This window comes from Ailuropoda melanoleuca, chromosome 13, assembly GCF_002007445.2.
Source record: "Ailuropoda melanoleuca isolate Jingjing chromosome 13, ASM200744v2, whole genome shotgun sequence".
NCBI classification, from domain to species: Eukaryota; Metazoa; Chordata; class Mammalia; order Carnivora; family Ursidae; genus Ailuropoda; species Ailuropoda melanoleuca.
Window position 1 is genome coordinate 37,467,117 of NC_048230.1, and position 23,399 is coordinate 37,490,515.

The following is a 23,399-nucleotide window of genomic DNA, read 5'->3' on the forward strand; positions in this document are numbered from 1 at the left end:
CTAATGGTGATTGCAAATTAGCAAAGCTGGACATGGGCTCCACATATTTCCTGACTTCCCACCACCCCCTGTGACCCCCATTTCTGAGGGGCAAATATATTTAGTGCCACCAAATGCGCTCAGGGGACTTCCCCATTTTAAAATCGGTGAGACCCAGCGAGGCAAGCAAGGGGCCTACTCCCCGGCACGGATAATCCAGGCCTCACAATTGCGGCAATCACCATCCACCCATAAGGACCAACAGGGACATGTGCAAATGTGTGCATTGCCAAGGAGCAGCCCAGGTGAGATGCTATGGAAACGGACACAGAGCAGACAGGCAAGCCCCGCCCTCGCAGGCCTCAGGAGAGAGGAGATCCTGATCAAGCATGCGGCTGGAAGGACATCGATAGCTGAGGGACACACACTGGAGATTCTGGGGATGGTCTGGGCTAAAGGCCCCCATCGGCCCCTCTGCAGACCCACTATGGGGGTTGCAGCCCAGCCTGTGCAGGGGCGCTCTCCTTCCCGTGGGCTTTGGCCACCCCCCTGGCAGGGATGTGGGTGGCTGCCGAGACACCCAGAAACCAGGCACTGTCAGAGGCGGCAGGAGGTCCCAGTGAGGGCCTGCTCCAGGGAGATGGAGCAGAGAGAACGCAGAAGGCATTCCTCTGCAGGAGAGCTGCAAGGGGAGAGTGTGCATGTTAGAACCACCTACCCACCAAAAGCCAGCTGGCGTGCCCACGCGGAGGTGCTCTGACGCTCCGAGAGGCTCTCTGATTGGCCGCCAAGAGGAAACCGTAAGTCTCACCCAGGTGCTGCCTGGGCTCTCCAGACACACTTTCATTTGGACCCGAAAACACCCTGAAGAGCCCCAAAGTTCTGCTAACTTTCCTCTGGTCCCCTTCCCCTCCCGGGCAGCAGCCCTCCGCGCTGTCTCCCAGAGGGCCAGGAGGAGCCTTTTCCCCAGGGAGACGCATGCAGCAGATTAATGGGCAGCAGCGGGTGAATCACACAGGGACTTCCTTCTTGTTGCCTGGCAACCGCATGCACTTGGCAGGGGGACATTAAACACAGAGGGGAATGTTGGGAGGCATTTGGAGCCTAACACTCCCGCCCTCCCCCCTCCAATAAACTCTGCTAGGTGTAGCATTTGTATTTGGCCGAAGACACGCCTCCACGAGCCTAGAGAAAGGCGAGAGGGGGCTCACAGATCCACAGACACCTAGAGATTTGCAAGATGACCTAGAAACACGCAACCCGGAGTGTACCTGCTGTTTATGCTTGTCCAGTGTGCATCGTGCCCAGGTGAAGTCACTCTGCCACCTCCAGGGCAGGATCCCCTTCCCCCACTCCTTTTCCACTTGAGTGTTTTCATGTCCGTTGCCATGGCCACTGGGGCTGATTAGACAAACCTCCGACACACCGCCTTGCCCTTCAGAACCTGTCTCTGGCCTCTGAAAACTCCTGGGACAGAAGTGAAATGTACGAGGCGTCTGTGTCGGGAACAGCCCATGGAAGCAAAACTGAGGACCAGGAAAGGGAGCACAGGAGCAAGAGAGGCCCTGTGGCTGGCTGACTGTTAGCCCCCAGAGACACCCACGTCCTAATCCAGGCAACCTGTGAATGTGACCCGTGGTGGCAGAAGGGGCCTGATGGGCAGAGATGATCCTGGAAGACCCAGGTGGGCCCCAAGTGTCAGCATGAGAGTCCTTACAAGAGGGAGGTGGGGAGGAGAGGTGACACAGGAGAGGGAGTGAAATGTGAAAATGCAGGCAGGAGTCTGGAGTGATTCAGGGAGGGATCGGAAACGCAGAGGTCTCCGGAAGCTGGAAAAAGCAAGGAAATGGATTCTTCCCTAGCACTTCCAGAAGGAACCAGCCCTGCGGGTGCTTTGACTTTAGTCCAGCAGAATGAGCTTCCAGAACGTATGAGAATAAATTTGTGTTGTTTTAAGCCACGAAGTTTGTGGTAATTTTACAGCAGCCATAGGGAGCTAATCTTGTCCGTCAGGCATACCACGCCTCTGTCTCCTGGTAGATCTACAGAAGAGGAGATCGCGGTGCGCATGCAGAGGGTCAGAAGGGACGGGGTCCCGCATTGGGCTTAAAAATGTCTAACAGACACCCTGCAGGCTCAGGAGGAAAAGCTCAGGTCCCTGAGAGCCACTGAGGCAAGCAGCAGCCCAGGCTTGGAAGCAGGTTCTCAAATTATACCATTTGTGACTGTCACTTGGGCTGGTGGCTTAATCTCTGCAAATCTCAGTTCCGTCATCTGAAAAACAGAGATGATATTATTATCTGCCTTGCAGAGCTTTGAGGATTAAATGATACATTGCATGAAAAGCACATGGCAGATGCCAAGTATACAGATACAAATGGTAACTCAGAAAGGATTAGGCATGGACATATGGGCAGAAGCTGTTAGCGGACTTCTCCACCACAGTATCCTCCCTTTTCTACTTAGTAACATAACTCTGAGTTTTGGCTGGCACACTGTGGCCCAAAGCAAAAAGATTATGTTTCTCAGCCTTTCTTGTAGCTAGCTACGGCCATGTGACTAAGATCTGGCCAAAGAGTTGTAGGTAAAAGTGTTGTGGGATCTCTGGGAAGTGTGTTCAAAATGTGTTGGAAGGATGCCACTGTCTTCCCCTATCTGCCTTTCCTACCTTCTGCTTTCAACGAGGACATGATGGCTGGTGCTCCAGCAGCCATTTTGGACCATGAGGGACACTGAAGGTGGGAGTCATGCACTAAGATGATCTAACAAGAAGATGGGAACCTGGGTCCCTGGTAACTCCAGAACCACCATACTAGCCTTGGATGGCCTTTCTCTGGATTTCTGTTACGCAGGAGAGAATGTTCTTAGTTATTAAGTCATTGCCATTTTAGAGTTTTCTAAGTAACCATAATGCATACAATATATCACAGATCTAGAAAAACAGGATTCACAGTCAGTCTAGGCTAGTGGTTCTCAAAGTGTAGCCCTGGACCAACAGCTTGAGCAAGCACCTGGGAACTTGTCAGAAATGCAAATTCTCAGGCCCCACCCCAGACTTACTGAATCCAAAACCCTGGGAGTGAAGCTCAGCAATCTGTGTTTTAAACAAGTTCTCCAGGTGGTTCTGGTACACTCAAGTGTGAGAACCACCATTCTAGAGCAAACTTTCTTAACTCTGGATGTAATGATATTTGGGGTTGGATAACTTCGTTATGGGGTGGGGGGGGGGCTATCCTATGCGTTGTAAGATGCTTAGCGGCGTCCTTGACCTCTATCCAGTAGATCCAGTAGCATTCTCCTCACCGTGTGACCCTCCAAAGTGTCTCCGACATTGTAAGTGAGTAAGGGCTGGGAGGGGGGTCAGAAAAATCACTCCCAGTTGAGAAATGCTTTCTCTCAGTGGTGGTCCGTTCTTGACCTTGGCTGCACATTAGCACCACCTGGGATGCTTCTCAAAATTCCACTTTTCCCTCCAGACGGGTTAAATCAGAATCTACTAGGGCAGAACGAGGTGGCAGTTAAAGCTCTCCAGGTGATTCCAGTGTGAGGCCAATGCTGGGAGCCCCTGCACGCTGCAGAGGGCCAGCAGGCCCAGAGGAGAGATGGCTCCGAAAAGGGGAAGGTGACACCCCACAATCCTGACTATGGGAAGCCCACGAGATGCTTCCAAGCAGACACTATAAAAGCATGACTGCTGTCAGCCCAGCAACGGGCATCCTAGTGGCCAGATGGGGTGACTAGATGAGGAATTCCTGGTGGCTGTGTCACCCCATTTCCCATCAGAACTGGGCGGACACTTTTCAGTGTCTCCCATGAATAACCACACAAAGCCTCAGTTCCCTCCCCTAATAAACAGCACACAATGAACCCGCTCCCATGAGCTCATTCACCAAAAAGAGCCGTCCTCATAAAGACAGGGGTACAGCAGTGGGGCCCGTTTAGAAATGGGGGGCATTAATTCTCCTTCCAACGGGTAAACTCCCCAGGCACTGAAACCACAATCCTTCCACAAGGATGCACTCGGAGTAAGGAGAGATTTCCCATATATTGAACGCAGCCCTGCAAATCAGCTTGGCCGGGGCTTTGCACTGGGTTGGAGCAGGAGGGAAGGAAAGATTTCAAAGAGAGACCAGCAATGAAGAAAGGGAAAGGCAGGTTGGTGCTCTGAATCCTTGAAAAGAAGGATGAAGTCATGTGTAAATTGTCCCTCCTGCTGGGACTGTCTTTTCCTCCATTATTTTCCTCCCTGCCTGCCTGGCCTAAAATGCTGAGCCAAGCTCTTCCAGGGCCCAAACCATTAACTCCAGAATGTCACTGGAGGAGGTGGGTGGGGGGAGTGGAGAAAAGGAGGAGGAAGAGGAGAGGAGGTGAAGAGGAGAGGACAGGAGAGAGAGGAGGAGGGGGAGGAGCGAGAGAGAAGCTCACAGGTCTCTGACGTTCTTAGGTATCCCTTCATGGCAGCACCCAGATGAGCTGGCCTCTCCGTCCCCTGCCTACGTCAGCCCTGCTTGGCTAGCCGAGATGCAAAGATGGGTCTGTAACTCTCAGAGGAAAAGCCCCCCCACCCCATGGTGAGTCTCTTAGAGGCTAAGGCTCAGCGCGATGGAGCCCACCAGCACATTCCCGTCCTTTCTCAGAGGTCCTGCCTTCTGTTCTTTCAGCCCATTTCATGCGGCCCATTGGAACAAGGCAGAAGAACTCCAGTTGCTCTGTACCAGTGGGATGGAAGAGGCAAGGAAGGAACTCAGGTCCTTTTTTCTGTTCTGGGGGCCTTTTAACAGGTTCCTGGGCTACCAGTCCAAAGTGTGCAGGACTGGCTGCCGACACTGGCCATTTCCAGGGCTCCCCCATCTGTCTCCCTATACTGCCCTTCTCCAGACTCTAAATCTCTCTTTCACCTGACAAAACCCCTGGTTCTCTCCAGCCTGTAAACCTCGTGTGCAAATGTCCTGACTCTTGCAAATGTGTTAAAAAATAAACTTTAAAAAGCTTCCAGATGTTCTCTTTGTATGGTGGTGTTTCTCTGCTCCTGTCTCCAGAGGCCAATGCCTGATGTCCAGCCTCCTGATTGCCCGGATAAAATAGGAGGTGGCCAAGAGTAGGGGAGGAGGATGCCTCTTCCCCTGGGGGTAGGGGAGGAGGATGCCTCTTCCCCTGGGACCACACTCAACCGATTGGTCCGTCAACCCTCCCCCTGCAAAGACGTGACCCTATGCTTCCCCTTCCTTCTTCCACCATCCCCCACGGCCCTCTCCTTCCATCCTCCTAGGTGAGACAGACATCCCTGGGGTTTGTTCCATGGAGTGCAGAGATTCCCCAAACAACCCCAAAAGAGCAAGTCGGAAGTCGCCAAACAATAGGCCTGCAGGCTTCGTGCCCTCAGGACACCCACCTCATCGCTCCCTTGACATCCTCATACCAACTGCCTCTGACACAGAGTTGAGCGTGCAATGACACAGTGTGCCCCTTACATGGAAGGGGTGAAATCACCATCAGGAACATTGGAGCAGCTGGACCAGCCAGAACAGGGGAATGGTGTTCATGGCTGGTCAAGGCCCCTTGGAGCTCGTGGCCTCTGATCTATGGAAAGGAAATTGCCAACGGGCAGCCTTGTGCACACACGGCCCCACACGCACCCTTCCCAGCACATACACACCTGAGGGCAGAGGATTCTTTGCACAAGGTGACGCCGGCTCCCTTTGATGCTCGCCGGATGTGTTCCCATTGGGTGAAACCCAGACCTCAATAAAACCAGGCATTATCAAGAAGCTGGTGGTTGGTGATTGCACCGGCCTGTTATCTCTGTGGCCCTGGGTGGGGCTGCTTTGTGGTTCTCCATTGAAAAGCACTAACTTCTAGGTGGATCAAAGGCCCTTCCGAACCAACCAACCTGGGTCCCTTGCTTATCGGCAGGAGACTGCTCCAAAAGATGGAGTTTAAAGATAATAGGGACCCCAGTCCCACACTCCCCTCTGTCCTCTCCTTATCATGTAGCCTGTCCCTCAGGGGCCACCCAATGGCCAATCACAAGGCCCTTCTCTCCTTCCTCAGATGGCCCATTTAACAACAGCTAATCGGGGACTGGGCCAGAAAGTGTCTGGCTCTACTGTAACAATGGGGACCACGGGGACAGAGGGACACCTGCTTGGAGGCCATGCAGGAGCTCCTCTGTCCTCTGTGAATCATGCCAGGGATGGGGTTCCACAGGACGACTGGTGGAACCCCTCTTTCCTCGGGAGGGATAAATGGACAGGTGCCCTCAGCGGGTCCCTGAAGTCCCTGTGGGACTCTACTGTCTACCCAGACGTGTGAGGGCCCGTGGCCAGCCTATAGTGAGGACACAGCGGGACCTCTGACTTGTCTGGATCTGGAACACCAAGGGCTGTCATGGGAGAGAAAGAGCACGTGCATTCAAGGACTGTGGTGCGGGCAGGCTTCGGGGGCCCCAAATGTTCCTCAGCACCTCGGAGGTCTGTCATGGGGCAGCTGGAGGCTCACGCAGCAACCGTGCTTGCCTTCTGTGTGTGGAGCACCCCGCTTAGCGTCTGGCCCCGAAGAGGCATAGGAACTAACGAATGAACGAACGACGGAACCGGTGAATCCTTGGCCACATATGCTAGTTATCTCGCAGGTGTGGGAGGGACATGGGCCACAGACACTCCTTCCTACGGAGAGGGAAACAGTCAGGAAGCACATCTCACTGGAGACATCTCCACTTATAGGAACGGAGTCAAATCAAGGACCAAGTCCGGATCTCGGGCAAGTTCTCTCAATTCTCTCTAACCCACGTGTTAAACGGGAATAAGACCAGCACCTCGCCCGCCGTAGGATTGTTCTGAGGACTGAGTGAAATAGGAAAGGCTCCGTACGTCCATCTGTCACTATCATCGCATCTATCCCTATCTGTACTAAAAAGTACTAAAAAAATACGTGAGTGCGTGTCCCAGGAAGGAAGGATGATGAGTCACCGCTTGGTTATTTTCCTGGTCCAGACCAGGCCTCACAGGTGTACAGGAACTCCAGACCTTTCTGATGTTACCTTTTTTTTTCTTTTGTAATCAATAACTTTGTTCTGTAGCATTTAGATTCCTTCCATGCTCTTCCCTAAAATGTGCGGGGGTGTGTGCCTGGTACAGGCAGCAGGTGAAGACAGCCCCTCTGAAAGAGCCCCCACCGTGAACGAGGCAGCCCCAGCTGACAGGATGGGGCTGAGGCGAATCGGGACTCTAGCTTTGCTGTTCAATCTGGAAGTGCATGGATGTCCTTCGCCTCCAGCTCCTGGGTCCTGCCCTTGCTTCTCTCCTCCTTCCAACCTGTATCCACTCCTCCTCGAGCCTCTGGGCCGCCTGCTCTGTCCCCCTATCACTGGAGACACTAGCGCCGGGACAGCCAGCTCGGGCCACCCCGACAGGAAAGGGGGCCTCTGGGGCCCCGGCCCAGCACCACCCAGATGGCATGTGGCGCAGGTGCCAAGGGGACGGGGGACGTGGGGCCTCAGCACCCGCCCATCAGGACATGGCCAGGCTGTTACCCAAGGCTGCAGCTGGGCTCTCGGAGGCCAGGGGAGGTCAGGCAGCAAGTTCACAGGACAGGCCACCCACACGGCACATCAGGGCCTCTGGACTGTCCCCGGGGCCAGCGCGGCTCCGGCCCTTGGCCCTGACTCGGAACACTCCACCATATGGCCTCCCTCAGGGAGGATGAGAGGAGGAAAAGAATAAACCAGGGGCAAGAGAGAGCCACACCTCCCTCTGGGCGCCAGGGACCCTTCCCGGGCTTGGGGGAGGGGAGGCTGGAACCGTCCCCGGGAAACAGGTCTGAGAAAAGCAGGCGGGCGTCACACAGGAAACCGGCAACTGTGACAGCAGTGTGCCCATGATGAGACGGGATCTTCCTCTCTGTGCTCTGCATGCAGCCCCCAGAGAGCTCCCAGGGTTGGATCTGAACTTCAAACGGCCTGAACCTTGGGTTACTTCACACTTTTCTAATTAAAGACCCAAAACTGGATTTTCATGTTCGCAGAGACAGCTTTGACCAAAAGTGTAGGCAGTGGAACAAAACAGGAAGAGAAGTCTCTCTCTTGTTCTCGTTCCCTTCCCTCTCAAAGTACAGGGCGAGCAGTGGGGTGGGGGTGGGGCGCGAGGGGGCAAACAAAATCTTGGCAGCCTGGGCCTCTCTGTTCCCTGGAGCCTGCCTGTGTTCTGTTGAAAGCTTTTCTCTTTCCTTTGGTCCTGCAGACACCAGTTGGTTGGTCAGTGGTCGGGGCAGGGGTGGGGGTGGAGGGGAGCTGGGTGAGGCTCTGGGAAAAGAGAAGAAAGAGGTGAAGAACGGATTCTGTGGCGCAGCTGTGGAGGAAAGAGCCTGCATGCCTCACCTGGGCGGAAGGCAGCCTTCCCAGGTTCCTGGGCATGCTGGGACTTGCTGGAAACCAGAGCCCTGGCTGGCAGATCGAGGGTGGACAGTGGAACCAGAATTCAAAGGGGCAGCCGGAGGAGGGGGCGCCCCACGGGGGAAGAGGGGGAGGCTTCAGTGAATCATATAAATTAGAGACAGAAAGGATGTCAGGCCACCTTCACTTCCTTCCTCTCCTAATGTGAATTATCTCATTAGCCCTGAGCTTCCCAGAGGCTGACTCTAAATGATTCCTGTAATGGGGAGTTCAGTCCCCAGCCTCCCTATGGGGTTGGACTCCTAGGAGGGCTACGAAGGGCTCTTAAAGAGCCAGCAGCAAACCACGCCAGTCAACCTATGCGACACGAAGCACCTTCTCCAGGCTCTTCACGCAACATGAGTCGGACCCTTGCGCCCCGTGTTTCCACTTACAGGAATTGACTGTGAGAAAACAGTCATGGACATCGGGACAGGCTCATCAATGACACCCCCTTTCCCCAAAAAATGAGAGTCACCGTTCTAATCCCTGGCACCTGTAAATGTCACCTTACGTGGCAAAAGAGACGTGACAGGTGAGATTAAGTTAAGGGTCTTGAAATGGGGAGAGGATCCTGGATTACCCAGATGGGCCCTAAATGCCACCACAAAGGTCCTTATCAGGGGGAGGCAGACGGAGGCCTGAGGACAGAGAGAAGGACGGACGTGAACACAGAGGCAGAGGCTGGCATGATGTGGCCACAAGCCAAGGAGCGTGGCGGCCTCCAGAGGCTGCAGGAGGCCAGGGACAATTCTTCCCTGGAGCCTCCAGAAGGAACTGGCTCTGCCCACAACTTGATTTTAGTCCCATAAGACTCATTTCAGACTTCCGGCTGCCAGAACTGTAAGAGAGTACATTTGTGGTTTGGGGTTTTTTTTTTGTTTTTTTTTTCTTTTTAAGAGAGAGAGCGCACGTGTGCCAGCAGGACAGTGGAGGGAGGGGCAAGGGGAGAGGGAGAGAGAGAATCTCAAGCAGTGTCCACACCCGGCATGTGAGCCCAACGAGGGACTTGAATGACCTTGACATCATGACCTGAGCCAAAAATCAAGAGTCGGACGCTTAACCAACAGAGGCACTCAGGCGCCTTACATTTGTGTTGTTTTAAACCCCCCCCCCCCCCCCGCGGGGACGCCGCCCCCNTGGTGACAGCAGCCCCCCAAAACTAGGACAGATATGAACCAAGTTCTTGCTACCAGGATGGTCTTCAGAGCCCTTCACGGCAAAAGAAAAAATGTGGGAAACATCAAAGAACTGTTCAAAAATACCTACGCCGTGGGTCCTACAATGAAATACTATACAACCATAAAAACACTGAAATATTTTTTTTTAAATAAGGGATGGATATATAATGGAATATGGATCCTTAATATTTCCCTTGCCTTTTATAAAATTTTCTAACAGTAAGCACCTTATAACTACCTCTGTTATCCTATACGTCACAGTTTGGCAGAGAGAGTCTGAGAATCCCGGGTCAGGACCTTTCTGGGCTGTGAAGGCTGTCCCCTAGCAGAAGGGCTCTGCTCCACACACACTTCGGCCTGGCATCGTGGGCCAGCGGGCCTGCAGATTCTCCTAACATGCGAACCAGTCCTGTCTCCCTACAAGCAGTCTGATCCCCTGGGCTCCCCCCTCAAGCCTGTTCCCCTGACCCACCACAGAGCACGTTCTCATCTGCTTCATACGCTTAGGCCGAGGCTGCCATAACCAATGACCACAATCTGGCGGCAAAATGCAACAGACACTCTTGTTCTCCTAGTTCAGGAGGACAGAAGTCCAAAATCAGGGTGTGGGCAGGGCTGGTTCCTTCCAGAAGCTGGGAGGGGGAACCCATTCCAGGCGTGTGTCCCAGCGGCTGCTGGCTGCCAGCCGTCCTTGGCCTGTGGACACTTCCCTTCAATTTCTGTTCCTATCTGGAGATCCCCGTCCTCTCTGTGTTTCTCTGTTTCCCCCCCTCAGGACTTGTCAGTGGGTCCTTCGCGAATCGTATCTGCAGAGACCCTATTTGCAAACACACGGTCACATCGGAGGTTCTGGGTGGCCGTGACTTCTGGGGGATGCTCTTTCATGCACTGCAGACGGCCTTCATCACACTCTCTCCTTCAGCTTCCTTTACTTCAGGTCTCAGCAATTCCACAAGGTCTTCTTGGATCCTTCCCGGTCCCTTCTGGAAGAACCCAGAGGCAGACAGAGTCTCCTGAAATGACGAGGGCGGGTAGCCTCAGGAGAGATGGAATACTCCACTGTGCAAGGGTTCCCGCAGAGAACACCTCTCCGGAGAGACTCAGAGGAGATTCTGGTCTGGACGGGAGAGGGAATGAGATGGTCAGGGAAGAGCCTGGCTTTATGAGAGCAAGGACTGTACCCAACCCACTTGGCACGGTGCTGGGCAAGGAGAAGGCGCTCACCAGATGTTTACTGCCCCACCAGAGAGGCCCCCGCAAACCTCAACGTTCCTCCTTTCAATGAACGTGTGGAACATTTTGGAACAAAACAAAGAATTTGATGATTTGTATATTCAACGACTATGTGTGGAGGGCCTCCTCGGTACACCGCCCTACGAGATACAATCCGACGTTCCTATATGCCTCTCTCTTCTTTCAGGGCAAGATGGTGACAGACCACATGGCCAGAGACACCTAAATCAGCACCTCCATGATTATGTGGACTGAGACTCAGCACCCCCAGAGTTTCTATATGGGCAGGTGGTGGGCTCCTCGGGGAAGCCTAATAGACAAGACCCTTGCTCCTTCTCAGCGCACTGGGGCAGGGAGAGAAGGCAGAGGGGCGTTCCCTCAGCAGCCAAGGGCAGGCTGTCTGCTCCTGCTGCAGCCCAGACAAAGCACGCCTACCAGGTGGGGATGTATCAGCTGTGGGAGGCCCAAGGAGTTCTAAGCCACGGGCGGGTGCCCGGAAAGCCACCCTCCCAGGGGAGGGCAGACCTCAGGCCCTGCTGGGCTGCGAATCACCGTCAGTACCGCGATGCCTCACCCCCGATCTGGGTGGCCCTTAGCCACTCCCGAAGCCTCACCACAGAACTCAGTGATCTCAGCTGGCCTCACACAGACCCTGTCAAATAAGCAGGACAAGTGATGTTATTCTACCCACTTTACAGATGGGGAAACTGCCCGAGTGCTCGATGACTTGCTCGGGGCCACCCAGGGAGTCTGTGTCCCGGGCAGCAGCCCGGCGCGCTCCTTCCGCAGCCCAGGCAGGCCAATGGTGCCCCCACCGCCCCCGTACTGCCTATGAGTACTTTAGGGCTTTACATGGGAGACAACGAATATCAGGGGGTGGCTCTTCCCTCTGGGCGCTGGGCTGCTTTTTTGAGACACTGGGGAGCACGACTTCCTAAAACTCCCACCTCTTCCTGTTCCATCCACCTTCCTCCTCCTGCTTGATGGCTGGAAGTGGGAGGGCAGGGGCAGGCAGGACTTGTGTCTGGGCTGGGCCTTTCCCAAGAGCCGCGAAGCATGCCTTCTGGGATCCAGAAGGAGAAGCTCTCATGCACACATGTACTTTTCCAGGCACGGAGAAAGAAAAGGGAAAAGCAGAGCTGACCTGGAGGCCTAGCTCTGCTCTTGAAGCTTTGCCGACCTGCCCATAGAGGTCCTCAAAGCTGACCCTCTATTGCACCAAGCTGTCTCAAGCAGCCCCAGGAAGCGGCTGGGTGACTTCAGAGGACAGAGCAAGAAGAACACTACCCTATTCTGGGGCCACAGGTCAGTAGGGCAGGAGCTAATGATCCTCGGGTCAGGCCTCCAGAGGAGGAGACAGGGTTCCTGTGCTGCGGCCCCGGCATGACGAACCCACATCACCCCAAGGCATGCACGGCTGAGCGGAGCTGACGGACACCCAGGAACCAGGACTCTACAGGAACCCCTCAGGGCAGGGCAGGGCAGGGCAGGGCAGGGCAGGGCAAGGCCAGCCCCATCCACAGCCTGCTCCACCCAGAATGCCCAGGCTAGCTCCTGCGACCTGATCTTCCAGCCAAGGCTTCCCCTTACCAAGCCATTTCTCCGTCCCCTTCCTCGTCCCGTGTGGAGCTTGTGTCATCCTCAAAGCACCTTGGAGGACATGGTACAACCCCGAGCTGCAGGGGCTCCTCTGCCCTCGGGTTCAGGCTGGAGAGGAGCCCTAAGAAGGTGAGTGCATGGAGTGCAGGCCGTGGAAAGCCCGGCTGCCTCCAGCAATCTAGGGCAGCGTCTGGTTCCCATGACACTCTTACTGGCAGCGTTAATAGCTAACCACGTCCCAGACAGGTGCTGGCGGCCTGGCCTTAGGAGATCTCGTTCAGGGTTGACAGTGAGTCACTTCCCTTTTACAGTTTGCTAGCAGACTGAGTCACCCGGAGGCCGAGCCTTCCACACAAGTTCTCACACCTGGGCCAAGTCACATTCATGCCCATACCTTCGACCCCCTACTCTCCAGTCGGCTGGGCCCTGTGAAGCCAACCGTCACAGCCAAGGCCACAAAGCATCCCCGTGACCCAGCCTCTGCCCCACCCCCACCCCCACTCACTCCCTCAGCAGGGACAGTGACCCTGGAGCCAGAGGAGTCTGGAGAGATGTCTGAGAGACGGGTGCCTGACAGGTGGTCCCCTGGGCCTGATGCTGGATTAGGTCTCTGTCACCTTGGACCTTTATCCTAAAGAGCTACCTTCCCAGCTCTCTGCAGGCAAACAAAGGAAGACTAGACGTGGAAAGTTCTAGATGAGGAACCAAAGGACAAAACTGTGAAGCCACGCTAGCTCCATCACTCTGGGGAAGGACAGAGGCTGTGTGGTGGTAAACTGAGTCCCATGACTTCCACATGCTCTCTGTGTGCTGTGTCAGGCGAGAGGCAGGCCTGGCCTGGCAGGACTGGGACCAGGTTCCACATGCTCTGGAGACACATATTAAATAAACCTCGCCTGGGAGAACAAACCATCAGGGAACCTTTCCTTCCCCCACTCTTGTATGGTATTTTCCTACAAAAAGGTTTTTTATTCAAAAGAGAAAGAGAGAAAAAAATATGAAAAGTTAAAAAAAAAAGGAGGGGAGAAAAAAAAACAAAAACAAAAAAACAAAACCGAAAACCTCACTGAAATAGTTTGGGGATTTACTTTTTTTTAATCCCCAGAAAGTCCCTCCTGCTACCTGGTTTCTAAAACAGACGATAAACACAGATGACATCAGGTTGGACAGCGCTGGGTGTCTCACCGCCAGGGGCTCCCAGCAGGTGTGAGACTGACAGGTTGAGAAGAGATGACACTATTTCTATCATCAGAAGATGGAAAGCGAGGGGGTGGGGAAGGACAGGAGAGGCCGCGCGCCGGGTGTGGCGGGAAACGTGACACTCCGCCAGCCGCTGGCCTTTTGGGTGAACTCCCCTTGTCTGGATGGGGTGACAGGGAGCTCCCTGGGGGCGGGCGGCTGTGTGTCCCCCACTTTCAGGTATCGGAGTGCAATCTGTCCACGGGGCTCAGAAAGCACGGTTGACTGCTGTGCACCCCACGGAGCCCCCCGGACTTTCCAGACTGAATTTTGAAATCAGCTTTGGCAGCAGTGGCCTCAGCACGGCCTCGCAGGGCGTGAGGGGCTTTCTCCGCTACACACGTCCTGCACATCGTGTCCGGGGATGCAGCTGGCCAAGCTGCGTCCCCAGTGCCGAGGGGACAGATGCCAGAGGGGAGAGAGGCTCCACCCCCTGTGGCTGGCTCAGGGAGACCAAGTGAGTCATCGGGCCCGAGCAGTGACCATGATGTCCCAGGGTGAAGTGGGAGGCCTGGGGACGGAGCCTGCTGCACAGACGCGAGCCACGGTGACTCACATTTGGACCCCGAGGGGAAGTTCCATCTGCGAGTCCTCTGGATGGCTCTCGTCCCCCGGGTGAGGTCATCCCTGCTGCCGCTCAGAACTGGGACTTGCTTCTTTCCCTCAGAGCCCCGGCGTTTCACTCTCAATTATGGTTATGGCAGAAATCCTCATCTCGGCCGCAGCACCCCTCCCTACCCACCACACACACATGATGGATGGACCTGAGGGGACAGCGTGTCTTCCCTGGTGTCAGGCTTTTTCATCTGTTAAAAAAAAAAAAAAAAGTTCTTCCTCCTGATGATCTCACACAGGAGCCTCGGGGACCAAGAGGCAGGGCTGTGACGGGCCTTGGGAAGGAAGTACGCTGAGCCAGCACCAGTCGGGACCGCCGTGTTGTTACTGTTCATGACTACGGCCATGCGGGCCCAGCCGCCGGGCCACCATCTTGCTCCATGTCCCCGGGGGCCAAAGGTCTGGAAGTAGAGGGGAGCGCGGCTGTGGGTAGAAAGTCCCAGCAGGGTCGGTGCTGAGGAGCTCGGCAGAGTCGTTCAGAAATACGCTTGAGCTTGGGAGAAATACGCAGGTGAAGACTTCACCCCGCTCATCGTCTTTTCCTTTCTCCAAGCGTGTACGACAGAGCGTGTACACACTTCTAAGGCTTTACTGGGGAGAAGGAGGTCCTGGCCTTGGGCCTCAGCTGGTTCCTCTGCTATATGCACAGGTGACAGAGACGTCCCTGGACACAGGCGCGAGGTGTGTACCCTGATGGGCTTAAGTTTTCGGTGCACTTAAAATCACAGGACGTTAGCTAACAATCACCAAGACCAGGTCCTCATGGAAGCATTCTAAGGAAGATGCACTGTGTTAGGTGTGAGCTCTGGCCACGCTGAGCCGGCCCCACCTGGATGGTCACTGCGACCGCAGGACAGGAAGGACTAACGGCGCATGAGAATATTCCTGCAGCTGTGAGGCTCCCTATCGTCAGAAGGAGAGGAAGATGAGGTGAAGGCAGGGAGGCTGCAGGGCAACGGAGACAGTCCCCCAGAGGAATGGCCACGAGCTGCGTCCCTGAAGGCAGCCTGCTCCCCGCCCCCCGCACTCCCCATCCCACAACTAGAACGGGAAAACGAGGGCCTCCGGTCTCCCTCCTCCCATAACATCCCCCCCTTCCCTTCTGTTTCCTCTTTCACTTCTTTTCCTTGCTGCTGACCCCGCAACGGGCCCGTGACACTTGGTGGGTCTGCAGGAGACAGACCCATGTGGGAAGTCACGACCCCCGTGCAAGAGGCTATAATACATCAGGCGATCACAGCTGTTGAGAATCACCCCCTGAGGAATGGCCTGGAAGCTTCTCCGCTCATCCCCACTGTAAATGCCATTCCATTGTCATACACATGGGATCAGGCAGGACAAACAGGCACCTCAATGCCCCTTCCGTGCGTGCCATCGCCCCTCCGCTGCCCCGCTCCTCTCGGTCTCCATACCAGCCTCCAGTTAAGTGCGACCACAGCACACTTGTCTCAGAATCCTGCCGTGGCTCCCAGTTCCCTCAGTGGGAAAGCCTGATGCTCCCCCCCCCCGCCTCCCTAGGCTCTCCCTGGCCTGGGTCTCATTTGAACCCCTCCTGTGCTCCTGTCCTCAGCCTGAATGTTGCTGTTCCCTCTGCAGAACACTCTTCCCCAGGGTGTTCACGGGCTGGCTCCTTTAAGCCTGTGCTCAGGGGTCACCGCAGGGAGGTGCCTGCCCTCCCCTCCCTGCCCTGCACACCCGGCCTGCCTTTCCTGCCCCCACACCTGCAGTTTGGCACCACACTGTCACCTTATGTACGAGCTAATTAACATATTTACTATTTTGCCATTTATCATCTACCCTCCCCCGCACAAGAAGGCCACTCCCAAGGCAGCAAGATGGTGTCCTCTGCCTAGAACAGTCCTGTCACAGTGGGCCTCCAATAAAGCACCTTCCTGAGGGTGCAACGGGCCGTGTATCTTAGGGAATGAACTGCTATTCATGCTGCGGTCACCTGGGGTGGGGGGAGAGCGGGCCAAGGCAGAGGGTGCTGTATTCACAAAGGCCGTGACCACAATAGGCCTGGAAATTCCCCTGGAGTCCCTGTCACACCCCCGCCCCAACTCACACACAGCTTTCCAGTCACCGCAGCACACCCAGCTGCTAAGGAAACCCTTCGCCAGCGGACTCCCCCCACAAGCCCACTCATGATCCATACCATCATCTGAGCGCCTTGCCTCTGCAGAAAACATGCAGGGAGAGAGGGACGGGGTGGAAGAAACACCCAAGTAATAGAAAACCAGCCCCTTCCACCCCCATTGCTGTCAAGGCACCGGAGGGGGGGAGGCAACGGGGAGCTGATGTTCCAGCGGAAGGAGCCCCTGTGGCTGTGGGGTTTTGAGGAGGTGAGCACACAGACGGCGACCTAGCAAGGAGCCAGGAGGTGAGCACGGAGGCAGGGTGTGGAAATATTCCAGGGTTGGGGGGGAGGATACAAAGCGGGTCAGTTTGGCTGTGAGGATCCGAATTTGGGTGGGAAGTGGTAGCAATTAAGATTAAGTGTCCGGTGAGATCCGGTTGCCGGGATAACCAGTAGGGAACCATGACAAGGCTGCTTTTTGGTTTTGTTTTGCCTTTTTTTTTTTTTTTTTTAAATCAGAAATGGCATGATGAATACTGGGTTTAAGAAAGAAGTTTAGAGAAGACACAGGTAGGATTATTTTGGGAAAGAAAGACTGGAAATCCAAAGGTCGGAGCCTCTCCTGAGGATCCCAGCTTGTGCTACCAAAGTCAAGATCAACGGGGTGGCTGGGAGAAGGGAGGGGAAGGATCAAATCTGAAAATTGCCGTGGAGCGATTGCCAGGATTTAGTGTTCTAAGGGATGGAAGCGTTGGACATCTTCCTTCTGCCTGATGCATGTGGTATTATAAGATACATAAGGAAGGGAAGAGACAAAGCACCTGTCATGGTCTAGACTTTTATAGGTATTCATTGTATTATCTCATGTAACTCACGACCTCCCCTGAAGATAAGGTATCAGCACCACCACCTTCCAGGTGAGGAAACAGAGGCTTAATAATTCACCCAAGATCCTATCCAGAGCTAACGAGGTAAAAACCCCATTGACACTGTGTGCTTAATCCATCCCAGGGACTATGCAGGCACTGTACTCTGAATCCCCTCATCTCACGCCACGACACGGCAGGGATGGCTCCTTCACGGTCCCCATTTTACAGATGGGAAAACCGAGGGCTAGGGAAGTGAAGGTCAGCGGCCTAGAGAAAGAGGCAGTGAGAGAAGGCAACCCCGGGTGAGCAAGCGTTCCTCTGCTTCCTCATCTGTAGGTTGGGTATGACACGCTCACCTGCTGGCATCGTGAGAGGTGAGAACGCGTTCACCCAGGTAGACGCCGTGAGAACACAGCCCGCCTGGAACTCACTGCAATGACTGGTCATGTGTATTAACTTGTGTCTCTGGACCTTCTCTGACAGCTAACTGCAAGGCTCCCGCCTGCCAATCAGCCCTCTGGGCGAGCGTTTGGGGGCAGGTGCAGCAGGGATGTCCGGGAAAAGGAGGTTTGCCGCCAAAGGAGTAAAAACCCCCAGAGCCAGACGAGCAGCAGGGGCGTGGCTCTGCTCTGATTACCGCCTGCCACTCACCTTCTTTCTTGTCCTTCTTTCTTGGTTCTGGAGCAGCTCCCCAGGTCAGCCTCAAACCTCTGATTTCCCCTAGAAGAAGAAAAAGGGAGAGTTACACCCAGAAACAGGATAGTAAAACTCATCTTCAAACTTCAAATACAGAGGGAGTGGTCTCTGAATGCCAGGACGCCTCCCAAGGACATAGGAGTTTAATAATTGTTCACTCCTCAACATAGACTAAAACTACATTCGTTCTGAATAAAGGCGAAAATCCATTTCCTCTGTCAGCCACAGACATGGCAAACTGGAAGGATACTTTCAAAGAAATACAGGGGATCATTCTAATAACTAGAACTACAATAAAAGGAAATAAATATTACATTGGATAGCAAGTCTTTTTTCAAGTTAAAACTTAAATTTACAGTGGACCTATACCAAAAATAATAATAATAATAATAATCTATTACCCAAGTCCTGAGTTATTCTGTGTTTGGGGGGGGCTTTTACTCCAAGACTCCTATGACACTACTTCTGAATTTTTTATGTTCTGACCTCATAGCATGTCTGAGTTCATGACATGGGACAGCACATGCAGGCCATCTAGCCCTGCCCAGTCGCTGTCATTATTACTATTCTTTCACTTCCTCCTGTACGAGCTTCTGGAGCGCAAGGCTATTGAGTGTCACCACTATAATTCCTAAGCAAACGCGCGAGGTTACCAGCAGAGCAGCCGCTGCTGCTAAAATAGATATTTAATCTTTAAATCCGACCCCTGTCCAACCTGACTCAGACACCAGGAAGAGTAGTATTTCAAAAGGTGTTTAAGATAATAGCCCCATTCTAAGCTTCCCCATCATTAGGCTCAAAGAAATCACTCTAGACCCCTGGGTTGGCAAATGAAAACAGAGGGAAGAAAGAGGAAAAGGGGGAAAATAATACCATCAGATTTGAAACAGAAAACTTGTAACCTTCACTCACAAGGGACAGGATTGTTTGGGTGGTGTTTTGTTCTTTCGCTGGACGCACACATACATCATCTCGGGGCTTGGATCACTCCCGCGGTTTCTGGAGTTACAGAGGACAGGGTCCAGGCTGGTACTCTGCGGCCGTCCCCATCAACCAATGCCCGCCACCAGGGCAGCGTCCCCTGGGCCCCAGCACCCCCTCTCCCCGACCTGGGCACACACGTCTGCTCCACTAGCTTCTTCCACCACGCCCACCAACTTATCCCAAGACCAACCTCAAATGCAACGTGGGGCTCTTGACCACAGGGCAGGGAACTCAACCATTTTAGCTCCGATGTACCGTGCAATGCCTGAGACCTAACTAGATGCCTTGTGCTAGAAAATTCATCAAAAAGAAGCAAGCAAAACCGCAACGAACCCTCCAACTCCAAGTCGGGCAATAGAATGGATTCCCGCTCCTGTTACTGCTGTATATAAAACCACCCCCATGCCCAACCCATATCAGTTTGTTAGGTGGGCAGCATCCCATAACCTCATTTAAGCTAAAGCCCAGATGAATGGAAATGATTCCAGTCTTACCCTTCCAGGGGAGGTAGGAAATTTAACACAAGTCAATCAAAGCTCACCTGGCCCCAAGGCATTTCAATACAACCAATGTAGGAGTAGACCTTGGGGAGTGGGGAAGTGGGAAACTTAAACCCTATGGTGAGGGGGACGAGATCTGGACAGGAGAAAGGGTTCCCACAGTTCAGGTTCCCAGACTTGGCTACCTGCTGAAACCACTGCCCCCCTTCCCCTGGGCAGCTGGGAAATCATCCTGAAGCCCGGGTCCCACTCCCGGCAGTTCTGATTGGCATAAACTCAGGACTGAGCATGGGTTAAAAAAAAATTTAAGCTCCCCAGGTAAGTCTAATATGCATCGAAATGTAAGGATCATCTGGAGATTCTGTTAAAATTCAAATTCAATGGGTCTGAGGTGGCAGCCTGAGATCCTGCATTTCTAATAAGCTCCTGGGTAAACCCAACACTGGTGGTCCACAGAACACACTCTGAGTAGCCAGGGCTTAGCAGGGATGCCCTCAAACACCCGCCTTATGTCTCCTTCCCCAGAAACCTCAGGCAAACGGACCCTACTCCACCCTATCTACCCTCCCCACCGCCTGTCCACTAGGCCCCGAGACCTGCCCAGCTGACTTCTGAAATGCCAGATGGTAAGAGACATCACTCACATCCCAAGAGACAGCTGCCCCTCCACCACTCTCCCCTCCCCTTAATCCGGTTCTCGGCAATCCAACCCCCAGCCTGAAGCATACTCTAAGAAATAGGGCCGTCAAGAGAGTGGTTTGTTTCTGCTCTGTTCCTTAAAATGAGTGGGGTTCTTCCCCTTTACTTTTTGTGTCCACAGGCCTATCCAGGGCAGGCAGGCTGCAGGGCCTCTGGGAAGCCTGGGGGACCGTGGATGTAGCCTCTCCCTGCCCACGGCACACTGGCTCAGCATCTGCCATGTGGAGCCCTGCACACCCACCTTCCCACTGCCTCTCTGTCATCGGTGTGGACCACGGCAGGACAGGGAGTGGATGGCACTCCCTCGGAACAGGCCAATGGCAGCAGCCCACACCTGGCACCAAATCTCTGCGGAAGGCCAGAGCTTGCCACAGGTTACCCACAGCCAGCCCCCAAAGGTCCCTCCCTTCCATCTGTACCCCCCACCCCAGCTAGCTCCTTCCAGGAGTCTCTAGGGATGTCTTGAGCCAAACACCACCTAGTGGTTCTTGGCCTGACCACCTCCATCCAAGATGGAAAGGGCTGGTCCTCCTGGATCCCTCCCCCTGAGGAACAAACGGCCTAGCAGATGAGGCCACAAGAAGACACTGGCCTGGAACGTGTCCAGTCCCACCCAGCCCACAGCCTTTCCAGAAAGCGCACCACCTACGCTGTCAGTCATGCAGACAACGGAAGGCCACACATTGCAGCAGAGGAAGGGTAGGCAGGGTAAGGCAGGAAATACAGGTGAGATCAAACACAGGCTTTTAACACTCTATAAGGGAGAGGCCCCTCTTTGGCCAAAATAAGGGTTGCAGGTTGGGAGAATTCTTGAACCTTCTGAATGGGTCCAATGTCAGAGGGGAGTGACTTCCATAGAGCAGTTCAAGTGGCTGGCAGGAGGCCAAACCACTGGGTCCCACTTCAAGGAACGTATCTAAGGCCGACGCCCACTGAGCTCAGAAGGCAGTGCCCAGGACCCCGGCCCATGAAAATGTTCTAATTTCTTATAAAATTAGAAGGAATAATATGAGTATAATATGAATGCCTATATAACAACGAATCCAGCCTGGATGTCAGTCATCCTTACACCACTATGATCATAAAATGCCATTCTTAATTTTTTTTTTTTTTAAATGTTGGAAGGGACTCATGAAGACAAAAGTGCCTAGGTCATGAGCATCTAATCCAGCTCAGAGTTCAACTTCCTTCCAGCCTCCAAACTTGCCACCCTTTACACAGACCCTTTGCTGCAGGCCCTTGGCAATCCTCAACACCACCACTCTTTCCCAGAGCCCCCCGCCCCCGCCCAAAGGCCTTCCCCCAGCGATGCTCCACTGACTCTGTTCCCAGCTCATCTGTTCCATGCAGGTGCGCTGGGCCTGCTTTGGACCAGGCAGACACTCCAGCAGCTCCCAGCCCCATTTGTGTGGAAGCAGCTGAGCCTGGCAGGGAGAGCAGCACCTCTGAAGTCCAAACACTCGCTCAGCCCCCTGCAGCATAAACACCGAGCATACATCACAGCCAGGCTTATAAAAGATAATTACACAATCTGACCTGGCAAATTAGGCCCATAGAACCGTCTACTTCATACAATGAATTCAAGGGTTGTATCGGCAGGAAAAATTAACCTGGATCTTTATTGGGATTTACCCCCAGGTCAGGATTAGGGTTTATGTACCTTTTTTCATTTTCTTGCTGAGGAAGGGTGGAAGGGCGTTCTCTGCTGCCCACCCCTTCTCCTCCCCACGCCATCTCAGTCTGGCTTTCAGACAAGCCAGCTGCCCAGTGGTCTTTCCCACAAAGTAACTCACTCCAGCTAAAATCCAAATAAAGCACCAACCAGAACACACACACACACACACACACACACACACACACACAGAGAGACAAAGAGGGAAAGAGAGAAGGAGGCAGTTATTTTTTCACAAAAGAAAAGTTGGGACATCCCAAACCCAAATCAAGGGCTTTATTAATTGGCGCTAACTCAGAACAAGTAAACAAAAGAACTGACATGCCCAGATGGCAATTTACCTCCTAATTATTCTGGCCCAACTGTGAAATGTGTACTTGGAGAACACTCATATATGCACATCTCCCTAAATACACTGTCTCTCTCTCTCTCCATCTCCCTCCCACCTCCCCTCCAAGGAGTCTCTGGAGATGAGATGCCTATTAGCAGGAGTTGGTGCCCATCTCCTTAGCTCATAAACAGCTGGAACACCAAAGCACTGTTACTGGAACGTTAGGACAAGTCGACACCAAGTGAGGATTACCCTGCATCTCACCAAAACCAGCACTGTGGCCAGGCAGCAGGCTTTTCCCTCTCTTCCCTGGTGTGCCTTTCTGGGGGTTTCCCCTGGGGGAAAAAATTCCCTACCCGGACTCCTAGGTCAGCGCTGCAACTGAGGGACAAAGCTCCAGTCAGTCCAGGGGTATTTAGTGCTCACACCTTTGTGGCTACTGCAGAGTGAGGTCTGAGGAATGAGGCAGTGATGAGTTCGCGGGCTGAGGAGCACTTCGTGCCGGCGTGATCTGTGAAATTATCTCAACATGCCTCTCTAGGAGACTGACCTGGCTTTTCTAAGCCTATACGTGGAGCTTATGGTACTTTTGCTCTTTAGTCAAAGTGGCATGGGAATGTGTCGTATGCGGACAACCTCACCTCAAAAATATATGTATGGGGGTGTGTGTGTGTGTGTGTGTGTGTGTGTGCGCACGTAGCTATGTATACATGTGTATTGTCCAGGACAATGACTTTATGGGAAAGCAAACCAGCTCTAAACAACAGCCTTTGACTTAAAACAATAGAAATCTTGTTCTCTTGCTCCTAATCCAGAAGGATTCTAGGTGACCCACTTAAGAGTGGAGGAAAGGGGTGCTGGAATGTGCAAACTTATTGTCAGCTGGATTACAATCTTCGTAAAGAGCTCTAGCCAAATCTCAGCTTCTGATTCCAAAAAGGTTGAGGCAAGCGTACACTTTTTGGAAGGAGACAAACATCCATTCTGTGCCGACTACATTTAGGAGTCTTGGAAGAAGGATGGAAGGAGCAAAGAAAAGCATCCCTCTTCCTGAACAGCAAATGCGCTGGACATGGGCTTCATTCTGCAGAGCGGCCCTTTCCAGGCCTGGGCAATGAGCATGGAGGACGGAAAAGGGGCTGTCGAGTGTCCGGCACACATGTTGCTGATGGACGACACAAGAGTCTTGGTAAATAATCAAAACAATGTCATACACTTACAGGTTCTAGAGTCAGAAGGTCTCAGACTAAAATCCTAGCTTGGCCACCAACTAGCTGTGTCACCCTGGATCCCCTCC

The 23,399-nt window shown here is 53.6% G+C and overlaps 1 protein-coding gene across 3 annotated transcripts in view; it reads right to left on the reverse strand.

Annotated features, from left to right (window-relative positions):
* SLC39A11 (solute carrier family 39 member 11) overlaps nucleotides 1–23,399 on the reverse strand; it is a 590,263-nt gene that overhangs the window by 61,561 nt on the left and 505,303 nt on the right. For 2 of the 3 annotated variants that reach the window (XR_004619757.1, XM_034641028.1), the window contains exon 8: nucleotides 17,872–17,940. Coding sequence is in view for 2 of the 3 variants with exons in the window: in XM_034641028.1 (XP_034496919.1) it covers nucleotides 17,872–17,940 (69 nt within the window). In the remaining variant the exon portion in view is untranslated. Of the gene's footprint in view, nucleotides 1–10,060; nucleotides 10,706–17,871; nucleotides 17,941–23,399 lie in introns of those variants that run through there. The other variant, XM_034641031.1, reaches the window with a different exon arrangement.